Source organism: Schistocerca piceifrons, chromosome 10 (assembly GCF_021461385.2).
Source record: "Schistocerca piceifrons isolate TAMUIC-IGC-003096 chromosome 10, iqSchPice1.1, whole genome shotgun sequence".
NCBI classification, from domain to species: domain Eukaryota; kingdom Metazoa; phylum Arthropoda; class Insecta; order Orthoptera; family Acrididae; genus Schistocerca; species Schistocerca piceifrons.
In genome coordinates, this window is record NC_060147.1 from 19,270,530 (window position 1) to 19,288,685 (window position 18,156).

The following is an 18,156-nucleotide window of genomic DNA, read 5'->3' on the forward strand; positions in this document are numbered from 1 at the left end:
CCCAGCACTTTCTATTCTAGTCCTGTCACAGGTTTATTCTACCCACCTGTGAAAGCAAACATGTTATTTACCAGCTTTGCTGCAATCACTTTACAGCTTTTTATATTGGTATGACTACGAAACAGCTGCCCACCAGGATGAACTGGCACCAAACTGTGCCCAAGAGCAAAACACAGAGTCCGCCAGGAAAATGTATTCACTCTTTGTCGGGCTCTATCGAGATATCGATATTGTCATTTGATTTGAGTTGTGAGTGTATTGTAACATGGTCTTTGGCTCTACAGATGTTAGTACTTTCATCTCGTTATTGAGAAACAAGATGGCTGGAGCACACTTGACACTGAAGCAACAAAAATGTATTGTGAAGTGGTTTTTCAAGTCTGATAATGCCGTTGATGTGCAACATCAATGGAGGAGGGAGTTTGAAACAGAACTGCCAACCCGCCTAATAATTAAATACGTCACTGACGAGTTTGAATTGCATGGAATGATTTATGATATTCACAAAGGAAGATCAGGAAGACAGTGTACAGCTACAAGTCCAGCTTCGTTGGCACTTGTGGCGGAAATGTTTGTTAATTCTTAACAGAAGTCTGCTAGGCAATGTGCATTTGAAGTGGGGGTTAGCAGTACAAGAGTACGAAGAATTCTGAAAGCTGCAAAAAGGAAAGTTTACATTCCACATTTACTGCACGCTATTAATGATGACAATCCTGGTCACCAAATGCAGTTTTGTGAATGGTATCAGCAAATGGTAACTGGTGACGAGCAATTTGTGTTGAAGGTAGTGGCGAGTGGCGAGGCACAATTTAAACTTAATGGAACCGTGAATCAGTATAACAGTGTGTACTGGGCTCTGGAAAATCTGCATGTTTATGTGGATAAAGCTGTCAATGTATTAGAGGTGGATATGTGATTAGGACTATCATCTAGGGGCTTAGTAGGACCCTTTTTCTTTCATGCTACTGTTACTGGATAAATGTACCTGGAAATGTTACGCACATCAATTTTGCAATGTATACATGCACTTTATGGAACTGATGAAGAGGTCTTCTACCAACTGGAGGGGCACCACCACACTACCACCTAGCTGTACGATCTTCCCTGGATGACAATTTCCCCGGGCGTTGGATTGGACAAAGAGGGCCCATTGAGTTCTCTCCACAGTCATCAGAACTAACACCTATGGACTTTTAATTGTGGGGAACTGTGAAAGATAATGTCTATCGATGTAAGCCATGCATGCTGGAGGAAATTTTCCAGCAGATTACAGCAACATGTGCAGCGATCTCTGCTGTAACATTGACTGATGTAGTTGTAGCAACCGCTCATTGTTCTGTTACATGTATAGCCACCAACAGTGAAAATTTTGAACATTTAAGCTAACCATGTCCTAAACTGAAGGTTGTACAACATGTGTAATCAATTATTAAATGTAAAATAAACACATAAGTAATACTTTTTGTTCCTTAAAAATGTGTATACATTTTTCTGGCGAACTCTGTAGATCAGCCTGTGGCTCAATATGCAGCTGAACGTAACACACTTGATTTCAATGACTGCTTCACTACCGGAGCCATCTGGATCCTTCCCTCCACCACCAGCTTTTCTGAACTGCACAGATGGAAGTTGTCCTTACAACACATTCTCTGCTCCAGTAATTATCCTAGTCTCAACCTACAGTAACATACTGTCTCCACACCCTCCACCCACCATTTTCCACCCCCTATGTCCAATCATCTCATCCCCATTGTGTGTGTGTGTGTGTGTGTGTGTGTGTGTGTGTGTGTGTGTGTTTACTGATGAAGGCTATGGCCAAAAGCTTTTAATCATGCCTATCTGCAACTTGATGTGTCTTCATTATGGTAAGTAGCAGTCTATCTTGTCCTATACTGTTAATCTTCCCATTTCATATACCCATATACTGTTATCCTCCCCCCCATGAACCATGGACCTTGCCGTTGGTGGGGAGGCTTGCGTGCCTCAGCGATACAGATAGCCGTACCGTAGGTGCAACCACAACGGAGGGGTATCTGTTGAGAGGCCAGACAAACGTGTGGTTCCTGAAGAGGGGCAGCAGCCTTTTCAGTAGTTGCAAGGGCAACAGTCTGGATGATTGACTGATCTGGCCTTGTAACAATAACCAAAACGGCCTTGCTGTGCTGGTACTGCGAACGGCTGAAAGCAAGGGGAAACTACAGCTGTAATTTTTACCGAGGGCATGCAGCTTTACTGTATGATTACATGATGATGGCGTCCTCTTGGGTAAAATATTCCGGAGGTAAAATAGTCCCCCATTCGGATCTCCGGGCGGGGACTACTCAAGAGGATGTCGTTATCAGGAGAAAGAAAACTGGCGTTCTACGGATCGGAGCGTGGAATGTCAGATCCCTTAATCGGGCAGGTAGGTTAGAACATTTAAAAAGGGAAATGGATAGGTTGAAGTTAGATATAGTGGGAATTAGTGAAGTTCGGTGGCAGGAGGAACAAGACTTCTGGTCAGGTGACTACAGGGTTATAAACACAAAATCAAATAGGGGGAATGCAGGAGTAGGTTTAATAATGAATAGGAAAATAGGAATGCGGGTAAGCTACTACAAACAGCACAGTGAATGCATTATTGTGGCCAAGATAGATACGAAGCCCACACCTACTACAGTAGTACAAGTTTATATGCCAACTAGCTCTGCAGATGATGAAGAAATTGAAGAAATGTATGATGAAATAAAAGAAATTATTCAGATTGTGAAGGGAGACGAAAATTTAATAGTCATGGGTGACTGGAATTCGAGTGTAGGAAAAGGGAGAGAAGGAAACACTGTAGGTGAATATGGATTGGGGGACAGAAATGAAAGAGGAAGCCGCCTGGTAGAATTTTGCACAGAGCACAACATAATCATAACTAACACTTGGTTTAAGAATCATGAAAGAAGGTTGTATACATGGAAGAACCCTGGAGATACTAAAAGGTATCAGATAGATTATATAATGGTAAGACAGAGATTTAGGAACCAGGTTTTAAATTGTAAGACATTTCCAGGGGCAGATGTGAACTCTGACCACACTCTATTGGTTATGACCTGTAGATTAAAACTGAAGAAACTGCAAAAAGGTGGGAATTTAAGGAGATGGGACCTGGATAAACTAAAAGAACCAGAGGTTGTACAGAGATTCAGGGAGAGCATAAGGGAGCAATTGACAGGAATGGGGGAAATAAATACAGTAGAAGAAGAATGGGTAGCTTTGAGGGATGAAGTAGTGAAGGCAGCAGAGGATCAAGTAGGTAAAAAGACGAGGGCTAGCAGAAATCCTTGGGTAATAGAAGAAATATTGAATTTAATTGATGAAAGGAGAAAATATAAAAATGCAGTAAGTGAAACAGGCAAAAAGGAATACAAACGTCTCAAAAATGAGATCGACAGGAAGTGCAAAATGGCTAAGCAGAGATGGCTGGAGGACAAATGTAAGGATGTAGAGGCCTATCTCACTAGGGGTAAGATAGATACCGCCTACAGGAAAATTAAAGAGACCTTTGGAGATAAGAGAATGACTTGTATGAATATCAAGAGCTCAGATGGAAACCCAGTTCTAAGCAAAGAAGGGAAAGCAGAAAGGTGGAAGGAGTATATAGAGGGTCTATACAAGGGCAATGTACTTGAGGACAATATTATGGAAATGGAAGAGGATGTAGATGAAGATGAAATGGGAGACACGATACTGCGTGAAGAGTTTGACAGAGCACTGAAAGACCTGAGTCGAAACAAGGCCACAGGAGTAGACAATATTCCATTGGAACTACTGACGGCCGTGGGAGAGCCAGTCCTGACAAAACTCTACCGTCTGGTGAGCAAGATGTATGAAACAGGCGAAATACCCTCAGACTTCAAGAAGAATATAATAATTCCAATCCCAAAGAAAGCAGGTGTTGACAGATGTGAAAATTACCGAACTATCAGCTTAATAAGTCACAGCTGCAAAATACTAACATGAATTCTTTACAGACGAATGGAAAAACTAGTAGAAGCCAACCTCGGGGAAGATCAGTTTGGATTCCGTAGAAACACTGGAACACGTGAGGCAATACTGACCTTACGACTTATCTTAGAAGAAAGATTAAGGAAAGGCAAACCTGCGTTTCTAGCATTTGTAGACTTAGAGAAAGCTTTTGACAATGTTGACTGGAATACTCTCTTTCAAATTCTAAAGGTGGCAGGGGTAAAATACAGGGAGCGAAATGCTATTTACAATTTGTACAGAAGCCAGATGGCAGTTATAAGAGTCGAGGGACATGAAAGGGAAGCAGTGGTTGGGAAGGGAGTAAGACAGGGTTTTAGCCTCTCCCCGATGTTGTTCAATCTGTATATTGAGCAAGCAGTAAAGGAAACAAAAGAAAAATTCGGAGTAGGCATTAAAATTCATGGAGAAGAAATAAAAACTTTGAGGTTCGCCGATGACATTGTAATTCTGTCAGAGACAGCAAAGGACTTGGAAGAGCAGTTGAATGGAATGGACAGTGTCTTGAAAGGAGGATATAAGATGAACATCAACAAAAGCAAAACAAGGATAATGGAATGTAGTCTAATTAAGTCGGGTGATGCTGAGGGAATTAGATTAGGAAATGAGGCGCTTAAAGTAGTAAAGGAGTTTTGCTATTTGGGGAGCAAAATAACTGATGATGGTCGAAGTAGAGAGGATATAAAATGTAGGCTGGCAATGGCAAGGAAAGCGTTTCTGAAGAAGAGAAATTTGTTAACATCCAGTATTGATTTAAGTGTCAGGAAGTCATTTCTGAAAGTATTCATATGGAGTGTAGCCATGTATGGAAGTGAAACATGGACGATAAATAGTTTGGACAAGAAGAGAATAGAAGCTTTCGAAATGTGGTGCTACAGAAGAATGCTGAAGATTAGATGGGTAGATCACGTAACTAATGAGGAAGTATTGAATAGGATTGGGGACAAGAGAAGTTTGTGGCACAACTTGACCAGAAGAAGGTTTCGGTTGGTAGGACATGTTCTGAGGCATCAAGGGATCACCAATTTAGTATTGGAGGGCAGTGTGGAGGGTAAAAATCGTAGAGGGAGACCAAGAGATGAATACACTAAGCAGATTCAGAAGGATGTAGGTTGCAGTAGGTACTGGGAGATGAAAAAGCTTGCACAGGATAGAGTAGCATGGAGAGCTGCATCAAACCAGTCTCAGGACTGAAGACCACAACAACAACATATACTGTTATACTCAAGCATTTACATGAGTTGATGGATTCCAATTGTGACTCATTGATATTGTAGTCACAGGATACTACATCATTTTGTTTTATATAATGCCAAATTTCACATTTCTGAACAATTAATGCAAGTTGCCAAGCTTTTCACCACTCTGAAATATTATTGCAGTTTTCTCAGATGGTACTTCATGCAGATAACTGCATCATCTGTAAAAAGTCCAAAGTTACTATTAATATTGTTTGCAAGGTCAACAAAAAACATGAAAATGGAAGTTACTTTCTGAATAGCCATTGCACATGAATGCTTTAAATCAGTGCCTCAAATTTATTGGAAGGTCAGGGTGTTCATACGAAGAGCAAGTGTCTTAAAATAAGGCGTGTTTATCATCTTCTGCGCACTTCGTTAACTTCTAAGAGCAGTGTGGCAGTTACATATGCTTCTGTTTAGATCTAAGATTGGAAACTGCAGGTTGAAATATCAACAAATCTAAGTGTCCACCAGTCTTTTTGTCATGCCTATCAGCAACTCAACATGTCAGTTTTGTGGTGAGTAGCAATCTATTTAGATATAAACTGATAAGATTACACTGTCCGAAGAAAACAGTCTAGATCACATTTTTAATTTAACCTTGATAGTTTTGGCCAAACTGGGCCATATTCAGATCTAAAACTAAAACACAGGAGTAAAGTTGCTACCAATGGCATCAGCTTATTTGCATGACACACACTGTGAAGGTTCTAAACTGGTTCAAGCCTCATGTTGTGGTTCTTGGTAGTGCATTACTTCACTGCCTCCTAATTGAAAACTTTTTGGATATTCAATAATGGGCACAACACCATTGTTTTTGATTTCACTTGGTTACACATTTATTTATTTTGAATTGACTTGTTGGATAAGGCCAGTTTCCTAAAACTTCTATTCATATAACAAGAATCCCAGGCTAGACTCCACAATCAGGAAATTTTAGTGGCAGTACTTGTCATAAACTTCATTCCACAAATGACAGTGTAAACAAAATAGTAAGATAAACATGGTACTCTGTGTAGGTCATGACAGACATTCATGCAAGTGTAAACGTTTACACTTGTATCAATCAAAATATTTCACTAACACTAATTGTTAAAATAAAAATTCCAGGAGACTGTTACTTGTTCCACAGCAGATGTTGGACAGACTTTTGTATCTCATACTGCAAAACTTGATCTAAATAAACACAAACTTGCATTGAAACATTAACTAAGTATTTTCCAGGATCTAACTTTACAAATTGTGGATACTGACATGGAGATATTAAAACAATGATTGTGATATGCATACTCATTTCATAGTTGTTGCTGCTCTGTGAGCTTGTTTGGGCTCTTCTTGTGCACAGACAGCACTTGTGAGATTGTTCTACGTGGAGTGAGGATTTTTGGTTTGGAAGGGATATTTATAAAGCGGTGTAAGGGAGGTTTTAGAATTTTGGAAAACACGTATTGAGTTCTAAACCTGTAAGATTGAGATCAACTATAGTAGATGAGTTATGTTTTCCAAGAATGACTTGGTCCACATAAGGAACTATTTTGTATGTCTACACTCGGAATTACCTAATTACAAGTATAGTTTGCATACCTGAAGTAATAATAAATTATGCAAATTTCTAGTTAGTGTTTAACTGGTTGCCGGCCGGAGTGGCCGAGCGGTTCTAGGCGCTACAGTCTGGAATTGCGCAACCGCTATGGTCGCAGGATCGAATCCTGCCTTGGACATGGATGTGTGTGATGTCCTTAGGTTAGTTAGGTTTAAGTAGTTCTAAGTTCTAGGGGACTGATGAGCACAGCAGTTAAGTCCCATAGTGCTCAGAGCCATTTAAACCATTTTAACTGGTTAATGATAGGTGTCATTTGGTCCTCCAAATAAATTATGGCAACCAGACAATGATGGTGAACTTGGGAATTGGACAGGTGCAATAGCATAAAAGACGATAGTAATTATGGGTGTGTCTGGAGTTCAATAGTATCTGTTAAATTAATTAGTTTTTGGAAAATTAAAGTATGTGCTGTTAAGTCTGGAGTCATAACTTTCTAATAGTTGTATCAGTATGTCCAAAACTACTATTCCATGGGGTAATGGTAACTGAAAATATTCCTTACTTTTAATCAATATGGTTTTCAGTAAAACTAAACACATTACTGTAATCAGCACATTGAAAAATACCATCCAAATAATGCATTAGCATGAAATGTTGTCTAACAATATCTTGACGGATTTGGGTGTACACTACATATACTGAAACAGATAACTAGACTTGAAAAGGAAAAGTAGAGAAAAAATATAAATATAGTTATTAATAGGAGAGCAACAATAGCAGCTTGCTCTGTTTCAACATCAGGTCATGTCAAAAGTCCTAATTTAGTCAGAACAGTTTATCTCTGTTAAATAAATAAACACCCATGACTTACCCAGCTTTTTTCCACACATTTATAAGAATACATCACGTCATCTTCCACAACAAAACTCTGTCTTTCTGGTAAACCTGCAGATAATTTATGGTAAATATGTTGCAGGACCCAAGCAGGATGCAGAAGCAGCAAAGAACTTTATTGCAGATAAGTTCCAGGAGTGCTGTGAAAGGGAAAGGAACGATGACAACAAGGGTGTTTACATACGCTACACCTGTGCGACAGGTGAGAAAAATCTCTATCCTTCAATATGACACTAACTGGAATATATGAGGTGCACAATGGAGTAATGGTATGTTATAAGAGGGCAGAGAGAAAACAATGATGTAGTTATGAAATGTGTGTAGAAAAGGACATCACAATGTTAACACATGCTTTTCTTCAAGTGCTAGAGAACAGCAGTAGAATTTGTGATGGAGGTGTAACGAGGATAAATGGGAGGATGTATTGCCCAGGTCACCTGCTCACTTCTCACCAGGTGCAATTCTGAGGAAGGGGATGAGAGTGGGGGAGGGGGGAGGTGAGCTCGTGATACCACCTCCTCAATTAACATTTTAGTGGAAGAGTTTAACAATAGTGGAAATTCCTGGTTGGAGCAACACATAAATTAAGGGAATGGCAACCACTCACCTATAACAGATAGATGCATGGAGCACAGTGACACATAACAGAAAACAGCATTCACATTAGCTTTTGAGCACTAGTTCTTTTTTCCATCAGTAATACACACATTCACACACAAAGCCACAGACACCCAAAAGCACATTTGTGTGTGTGTGTGTGTGTGTGTGTGTGTGTGTGTGAGTGAAGGTGTGTAGTATTGCTGGAGAAGTGAGCTAGTGTTTCAAAGCTACTGTGAATGCTGAGATTTCTGTTATGTGGTACTGTGTTACCCACACGGATTTCCTCTAGGTGAGTAAGTGTTTAAATGCTCCTAGACATCAGTTTCCAGATTTCACAGTTAACTTCCTAATCTTCAGAAAATAATGTAGCATGAAAACTAAAGTGTCTACAAATGGTAAGGAATTCTAGATAATGTGATCAAAAGCATCTGGACACCTGGCTGAAAATGACTTACAAGTTTGTGGCACCCTCCATCAGTAATTCTGGAATTCAGTATGGTGTTGGCCCACCCTTAGCCTTGATGACAGCTTTCACTCTTGCAGGCATATGTTGCTGGAAGGTTTCTTGGGGAATAGCAGCCCATTCTTCACAGTGTGCTGCCCAGAGGAGAGGTATCAATGTCGGTCGGTGAGCCCTGGCACGAACTCGGCATTCCAATATATCCCAAAGGGGTTCTACAGGATTTAGGTCAGGACTCTATGCAGGCCAGTTCATTACAAGGATTTATGTAATGAATCCACCACAGTCCATGCATTATGAACAGGTGCTCAGCTGTGTTGAAAGATGCAATCAACATCCCAGAATTCCTCTTCATCAGTGGCAAGCAAGAACGTGCTTAAAACATCAATGTAGGCCTGTGCTGTGATAGTGCCATGCAAAACAATAAGGAGTGCAAGCCCCCTCCATGAAATTACGACCACACCAATCACCACAGCATCAGGATTTACTGTTGGCGCTACACATGCTGGCAGATGATGTTGACCGGACATTCGCCATGCACCCGCGCCATCAGACTGCCACATTGTGTACCATGATTTGTCACACCACACAATGTTTTTCCACTGTTCAATCGTCCAACTTTACACTTCTTACACCAAGCAAGGCATCGTTTGGCATTTACCGGCATGATGTGTGGCTTATGAGCAGCCGCTCAACCATGAAATCCAAGTTTTCTCACCTCCCACCTAACTGTCATAGTACTTGCAGTGGATCCTGATGCAGTTTAGAATTCCTGTGTGATGGTCTGGATAGATGTCTGCCTATTACACATTATGACCTTCTTCAACTGTCAGTGGTCTCTGTCAGTCAACAGACGAGGTCGGCCTGTAAGCTTTTGTGCTGTAAGTGTCCCTTCACGTCTCTGCTTCAGTGTCACACTGGAAACAGTGGACCTACAGATGTTTAGCAGTGTGGGAATTTCGCATACGGACGTATGACACAAGTGACACCCAATCACCCGACTACGTTTGAAGTCCACGAGTTCCGTGGAGCGCCCCATTCTGCTCTCTCACGATGGCTAATAACTACAGAGGTCGCTGATATGCAGTAGGTGGCAGCAAAATGCACCTAATATGAAAAATGTATGTGTTTGGGAGTGTCCTGATACATTTGATCACATAGTGTATGTTTAACACACAACACTTTTCAGCTGCTCAAGTGAGGGCCAGCCCGGGTGGATGGGATTCCAGTCTGTCAACTAATATTTCGAAAGGGTAAATGTACACACACAGAGACAGATGGTATCTGCTGTTAACAATAAATTTGACACGATTCGTCAGTCCACATGTGCAGTTTGATCACAATAAGCTGACCCATTTTATTGGTATTACCAATGATGGAGAAAATTTATGCTAGTTGGAAGAGTGCTGCCTAGATTTCCGCTTGTGCCAGCCCAGCTTTTGTTGGCACTTAAGTTCATAGCAGTTTTCCATAAGTTAAATAAACACAACATACATACATAACACAGAATTTAGTCATCAATAATACATTCTCCTTCACTATTTACAACTGTCCATCAATGCTGGGGTAACTTATGAATTCCGCGACTATAGAAATCACACGGTTTGAAGGTGAACAACTTGTAGAGTGCTGTTCGCAGCACATATCCATCCAGAAGAGTGTTTTATGTAGAGTAAAAATCTCAGACCTCAATATCAGGTGAGTAAGGTGGGTGTGGAATGATTTCCCAACCCAACTCCCATACAGTGTTTTTGTCAGTCTAGCAGATGGCAAATGGGCATTATCGTGCAGTAGCATTACCTCATGCAGTCTTCCCAATCACTGTTCTTGGATTGCATCTACAAGATGTGTGAATTGTTGACAGTAAATGTCAGCAGTGACAGTCATAACTCAGGGAAGCAATTCATAGCATACCACACTGTTATTGTTCCACTAGATGCATCTTTCATGGATGTGCGCAGGTTTTCATACGGGGAGTTTCTGCTTTGTTGCGTGGTAGAGTAATGGTGGTGTACGAGTACGTGGAGAACTTGTTTGTGCAGCAATCGCCGACATAATGTAACTGAGGCAGAATAAGGGGAACCAGACCGCATTCGCCTAGGCAAATGGAAAACCGCCTAAAGACCATCCACAGACTGGCCAGTTCACCGGACCTCGACACAAGTCCACCGAGCGGATTCGTGCCGGGGACCAGGCACTTCTTCCCGCCCAGAAAGCTGTGCAGTCTAACGCACGGCCAACCGGGCGGGCTTAGTAGTAGTAAGTTGTAACACTGTCAAAGTTGTGAGAGTATGTAGCTATTAAGATCTTAAATCTACTGCATGGTGTATGTACTTTACAAATTTTTTGAAGAATCCCTTTCAAATGCTATTTTTTTTAATTTAATTACAAGGTGTACAACTTTGCTTCCACCATTTGCCGATAGGTGGCAACAATGGTAAGTAGCGGTTGAAAGAAACGGATCACAGACATCAGGAAGTTAGCTTGGACCTTGGTCAACATAACCTCATTCGAACATTAGTCAATTTGTGTCTGCATCATTAAGCTGTTCTTGTTTGAAAATGTCAATTTATGAGCCTAATGCTCGTCATTTGTGGGAGGTGTTACTGTTTTGTTTCAATATGAAGAAAACAGTGGCTGAGTTCATCGAATGCTCTCAAGTACGTATTATAAGGACGATATAAGTGAAAGAATGTGTTGTGAGCAGTTTCAATGCTTCAAGAATGGTGATTTTAACATCGTAGACTGGCATATTGGTGGAAGAGAGAATGTTTTTGAAGATGCAGAATTGGAGACATTCCTGAGTGAAGACTCGTGTCAAACTCCAGAAGAATTGGCACGATTAGTGAAAGTGACACAGCAAGCCATTTCAAAACGTGTCAAGGCTATGGTCATGATTCAGGAAGAAGAACTTGGGTCTTGTGTGAGCTGAAACCAAGGGACATTGGACGGCATTTGTGTGTTTGTGAACAGTTGCTACAGAGGCAAAAACGGAAGGGATTTCTGTCTCGCAATGTGACCGGGCACGAAAAATGGGTTCATTACAACCCTAAACACAAAAAACCATGTGGATATTCTGGCCATGCTTCCACGTTGACATCCAAACCGAATATTCACGACTCCAAGATTATGCTCTGCATTTGGTGGGACCAGCTCAACGTCGTATACTATGAGGTGTCAAAACCAAGTGAAACCATCACAGGTGCTCGTTATCACATGCAATTAATGCGTTTGAGCAGAGCATTAAAAGATAAACGGCCGTAATACGGTGAGAGACATGATAAAGTGATTTTGCAGCACGGCAACGCTAGACCCCACGTTGCAAAAAAGGTCATAACATACTTGAAAACGTTAAAATGGAAAGTCCTACCCTTCCTGCTGTATTCTCCAGACATTGCTCCCTCTTATCACCTGTTTAGATCAATGGCGCTTGGCCTGGCTGACCAACACTTCCAATCTCATGAAGAAGTCACAAATTGGATCGATTCGTGGATCGCTTCAAGAGATGAACAATTGTTTTGACACGGTGTGACCTTCCTTTCTCTCTTTGCTCCGTTTCTTTCACTGATCTTTCCTCTTCTTTCTTCCTTCTTCATACCATGGCTATATCTCAGGGTTTTCAATGCAGAAATGTTGTGAGAAGGGGGCACATGTGTGTGGGGTGGTTCACGATATCGTAGTGCTGTGAGGGAGCGTCACTCGTGCCTCTGGTTTGAGAATACTGATGACTAAAGTACGAATATTTCTGAAAAGAAGAACAAGTATGTGCTCTCTTTTCTTTTGAAACTATAAATAGTAGTGGAGCTAGTACCATCTGTCATTCTGCTGAACTGAATGAGCGTGACACCATTGATGAAGTTTCAACCTCAAAGGAAGTTTATTAATACCAATTAGCCGAAATTAAAAAAACTCATCCAATCCAGAAGTCACTCACAGTTAGAGTAATTAGTTTCTGATGTGTGTGTAGTGGCCATTGATATTTAAAAGTTCATTTCAGTAATTGTATCACAGTCCGTTTATGAGTTGCTAAGCGATGTATCAGCAAGCTGACTATGCAATGATTAATACTTGTTGTATCCCGACAGTGAATCGCTTCTCGCTTCTTTTAAGCATCAAGACGATTACTATGCCACTAACATAAGTCTTTGATAGTTATTATGAAGCTGATGTCCGTAAATTTTGGTTAATGTTACTGCATTGTACACGCGACAATAATGCCCGATATCCAGCTGTGTATCTTGAACTCCGCGCCAATATTTGAGAATTCGCGCGCATTTTGTTTGCACCAAAGTCGGGCTGTGGTTCCCTAGAATAATTTTTAAATCAACTCTGGGTTGTAAATTAACAATTCTATGCCCATTCATGAAAGTTGTTATTTGTTACCGGTATGTCAAAGGCTCTGAGCACTATGGGACTTAACATCTGTGGTCATCAGTCCCATAGAACTTAGAACTACTTAAACCTAACTAACCTAAGGACATCACACACATCCATGCCCGAGGCAGGATTCGAACCTGTGACCGTAGCAGTCGCGCGGTTCCGGACTGAGCGCCTAGAACCGCTAGACCACCGCGGCCGGCCTCCGGTATGTCATAACATGTTTATATCTGTCTCATTAAAACTCATTACCTATTAAATGTTGTACATAATTAAATTCTTTACTTTGTAAATAATCAATAAAATTTAGAAATGAGTGACATGTATAAAAAAAATCTCAAGTTGATATGACGTCATGGGTCACTATTGGTTTCTACTCCCCTACACTCACTGACTCATGTGATGCAAAGTAGATCCGACTATATAGGACATACTCATGTAATGTTACAATGGGATTCGTACACTGCCCAAAAGATTGGAGAAAGTAGTGGCCAGTGATAGAAAATATTTTGAATGATACATGTGTAACCAAGGTGTTTCATTAAAACCTCAAATGTTGGGGGAAAAACAGCGGAAGGAAAGTTGTACACCTTGTAGAATTTCTTGAACCTTATGCTAAAACCATGTACTAAGCTCTGATGTAAATTAATTACTATTACATTGAAACATTTAATATATTTTATTTTTATTATTATCAAAATCATATGCTCTGTTTTTTTCTCACACAAACTATTTTTCTTCTCCCTCTTGAGGATACTGCTTATAGTATTATTTTGAATGTCTCATAAACCAAAATATTTGATAACGTGCCAACCCCTCTGTTATCTCACCTCACGTCCACCAGTATTGAGTGTATCAAAAAGGACTTTACAACTCTGAAAAATTACATTGATTTATTCATTTAACCTACAGACATGGTTTTTGTGTCATTTCAATAGCAAAATACCTTTTTTACCTCACACCTGAACAGGTTCAATGTGACTTCCATTGACTTCCATCTTAATTCGATTTATTGCCAAACTTGATGCAGCATGTCAGGTGTGACTAGTTCAGTTACGAGACGGATTCTGGCTCTGAGCTCTGTTAGAGAACCTGGTAAGGGGTGAACAAACTTGGTATCCTTGATGCCTCCCCAGAAGAAAACACGTGTCAGTTCTGGTGAATTTAGAGGGCCATGAAATTGGCTCACCTCAGTCCAACCACTCACATGATAACCTTCTTGTTGAACATCCCTGACCAAAATAAACAACAAATAGACATTTAGGAAATCCCTGATTTTTGAGAGGTAGTATGGCAGTGCACCATCTCGTATATACTGCATGCTGTGATCTTGGTCATCATTGTCAATATGAGGGATTAAAAAGTTTACCAGCACATCTAAGCACACCATTTGGTTGATACTTTTCACCTGGAAAAAGAAAGGTTCATAAACCTTGCTCTTCCTCAGTTACAAAACACATTCACTTTTGGGCAATCACATTCATGTTCCAGAGAGCTTTATGGATTTTCACTGCCTCAAATCCTACGGTTGTGTTCATTAACATTGCCACTTAAGTGAAAAGTCAGCAGATCACTAAAGGTAACAGTTCCAAGGAAATCTTCATCTTCATCTGACCAATGTAACATTTCCACACAAAAGTCAGTGCCTTTTAGTTCTTGTACCATTGTAAACCTGTACTGTTTGAGATGCAAAAGTGTTCTTAACACATACAAAACAGTCACCTGTGGGACATCTAGCTCTTCAGATGTAGGCTGGTTTTGTAGGGCTATTCACAAAACTTCATCTCACTTGCTCTACATCTTCAGACACTCATGTATGACCTAAGGATCTGATGTGTCTTACAGAAATTCCAGTTTCAATAAAACACTTATGCCACGCATAAAGGTAGAGAGCCTGCCTGGGACTGGTAAAGGCAGCCATCTTTGCTGCATCTGGAGCTAACACTTGTGGTGGCATAATTTTGCACTAGTGTACCACAAGAGTAAAAAAAAGCACTGCGTCTTCAGGCCACGAGTGGCCTACTGGGACCTTCCGACCACCGTGTCATCCTCAGGGAGGATGCGGATAGGAGGGGCATGGGGTCAGCACACCGCTCTCCCGGTCGTTATGATGGTATTCTTGACCGGAGCCGCTACTATTCAGTCGAGTAGCTCCTGAATTGGCATCACGAGGCTAGGTGCACCCCAAAAAATGGCAACAGTGCATGGTGGCCTGGAGGGTCACCCATCCAAGTGCCGACCATGCCCAACAGCGCTTAACTTCGGTGATCTCACGGGAACCGGTGTAGCTACTGTGGCAAGGCCGTTGCCCATGTGAGTCAAAACTTGAACTATTTTCTTACAGAATGATGGCAAGATGTTGTAAAAATAAGTTTGTATGAATTTTCAAACCTGTGAAGTTTTAGTTTTGACACACCCTGTACTTTTGCTTCTTTCTCCCCCATGCTCCCCCCACTGTCTTTCTCTCCCTCTTTCCTTTTCATATTATTGTTACATTTCATCCTGGATTTTCCATTATTTAATTTAATTAGTAATTATATCACATGAAAAAACTTCTTTTGCATTTGTTGCCAGACTGCATGTTGTCCGTATGTCAGCTATGCCACTTTCTTCTCAGGAATGGATACATGTATCAAGTTGAAAATTATATCACACACTACAATTTCTGGTCCCTTGGTGGCGTAAAACTGTTAGGTTTCTAAGTGAATGCAATCAAAATATACAGCTATTTATGTCACATTTTTATACTTGTAAACTAACTCATTAAAACCTGTAGGGTACTTCCCATTGATCTATAATCATGAAATTTGTCAAGAAGCAGGTTTTCACAGTACAAGTGAAGGAAAAAACAAAAAATTGTGAATTTGTGATTATAATACATGAAAAAATATTTATTTTGTCACTTGCTACCTGACTTCAAACTTAAAATTATAACATTCTCAAAGGTCTTGGAATTCCTGATACTTTTCTGGTATCAGCGTCAATAAAAGGCAAAAATGATTGAGATTCTTGGTTTCCAGGATGGATGAATTGTCTGTATTCATAATTAAGTTTGTATGGAACCGTCAGACCATGAGACTTACTTGCACATGACAATTTTCCATTATAAGTATAGCACTCCATCTCTATTTCATATGCACTGTATGTATTCACACTGCCCATCATTACTAGTGCTTCTTCCTATCAAACAATGTCTCTGTTCCTTAGCAATTGTCAAGCAGTGCATGTCAGTATAGATATGGATTATTTGTGGTCTTACAGCTTCTTAACAAACATTGCGATGTAGCTAACAGAACTTTCCAGTCCCTCAATCAAAATATTGGGATAATTTGTAGAAAGAGTAGATAATGAGGTATGTGTTTAATTTTTCTTTGGATTGGTATGAATTACCAATTTCTTGCTGTATGTTAGACAGGAGTTTGTTGAATGTCTTTCCACTACAGCACGTAACTCCACTCTGGACCATAAGCAAGGAATCAAAGCCTGTGTGAAAATTATTTTTGTGCTTTGTTTTGTGACTCTGTATACCACAGTTCAGTTGAAACTGATTTTTGTTATTAACATCTAGAAAGGTCACTGTTGCTTGTTTGAAGTTGCACAATATGAATCTTTGTGAGATTAAGAGTCAAGTGGTGAGCTATGAACTAACTGTTGGCCTGTTCAGTTGTTACGTGAGCTGTGTCTGCTAGCGCCATGTCCACCTCCACGGCTTCACATTCTGAATTTGCCTGCAGTCGTCTGTTGAGACCACATGCAGTTTCTGCAGGTCATTCCTATGAAAACAATTCGAGATTAATTATTAACTAAACCATCAGCCATTCAAAAAAATTAAATAGTAATGTTCAACTCCAGATTATCTGCACTTTCTCTAGGCGTTGACCAGTCAACCTGTACATAAGTAACTGAATTTATGTTATCAGTTTGTGTTATTTTCACTTTTCTCCATTTTTCAGATACAAAAAATATTGAGGCAGTATTCTTGACTGTCGTAGATTTCATCATAAAGAAGATGTTGGAAGCATACCATGTCTGCTAACAATATTGACAATTGCAATGTATTGTTCTGTTGGCTTCCTGGCAAGAGCTATAGATGGCAACAATTTGTTTTCAAAACGTTTCTGAAATTATAAATCCGTATTATATGGTATTTTTATTAATTAGGAAAATCTAGGAGCAAATTTATTGTGTGTCCATGTAAGAACTGTAAATTTTAAGGAAGATAATCAGTTTTACGAATTACTGTGATAAAGAAAAAATATATGCTGACTGTTAAATAAAATGCTTTCAGAATTACAAACTTTTTATTTTAATTATTCATATACTGTGTGCTCATGTAATGATTATGAGATCAAAAAGAACAATCATTCTACAAAAGCAGGTAAGTTGAACACTCAACATATTCTAGCCTACCTTCCTGACCACACTGCTTACTTGCACCCTGGACCTCAGATGTTATAGTTTTTCTAATTATTTCTGTCTTTCCTCCCCCAATCTCAAGGATATACCACCAGCTTTGACTTCTCTGCTGTGATTCATTTTTCTGTTCAAGTTTCCATTGCTTCTTTGCAGCTGAATGCTGCCTCCTCTTTCATGCTTCTCTGTGTCTGATCAGTGTTTTCTCTGTCCCTATTCCATGTACTGTGTTCTCTGACACTTAAAGTGTCAGCTGCTTGACACATTCACTGATTCCGCATGCATGGCAATACTTGAAGCAACTGCTTCACTTCTTCCTGCAGCTAATTAATTTCTGGCTTGTTTTAAATGTTAAAGTGACATTAGTGAAGCTCTCAGGTATCCTTTCAGAAAGAATCACTTAAAGTTGCAATATTTTCACCAAGTACTTGATCAATGCCCTCAAATATTGATGTAGAATGTCAGAAGACCTTGCTATTGGCTGTCATTCGAGGATCCCAACAGCACATTAAACCTCGAACTAATTATAAATAAGACACTGACAGCAGTAAAAAGCTACAAATTTGGACATTTTTTGAAGGGATAATTGATGGATCTGTTAACAACATTCTTGA

The 18,156-nt window shown here is 40.1% G+C and overlaps 1 protein-coding gene and 1 pseudogene across 3 annotated transcripts in view; one reads left to right on the top strand and one right to left on the bottom strand.

Moving 5' to 3' along the window:
* LOC124719094 (guanine nucleotide-binding protein subunit alpha-11-like) overlaps positions 1-17,301 on the top strand; it is a 110,665-nt gene extending 93,364 nt beyond the window's left edge. For 2 of the 3 annotated variants that reach the window (XM_047244785.1, XM_047244786.1), the window contains 2 exons: positions 7,775-7,894; positions 17,083-17,301. In XM_047244785.1, coding sequence (XP_047100741.1) covers positions 7,775-7,894; positions 17,083-17,165 — 203 coding nt within the window. In that variant the 3' untranslated portion in view covers positions 17,166-17,301. The remainder of the gene's footprint in view (positions 1-7,774; positions 7,895-17,082) is intronic. The other variant, XM_047244787.1, reaches the window with a different exon arrangement.
* LOC124719214 lies at positions 15,322-15,439 on the bottom strand (annotated as a pseudogene).
* Positions 17,302-18,156: the final 855 nt, after the last annotated feature.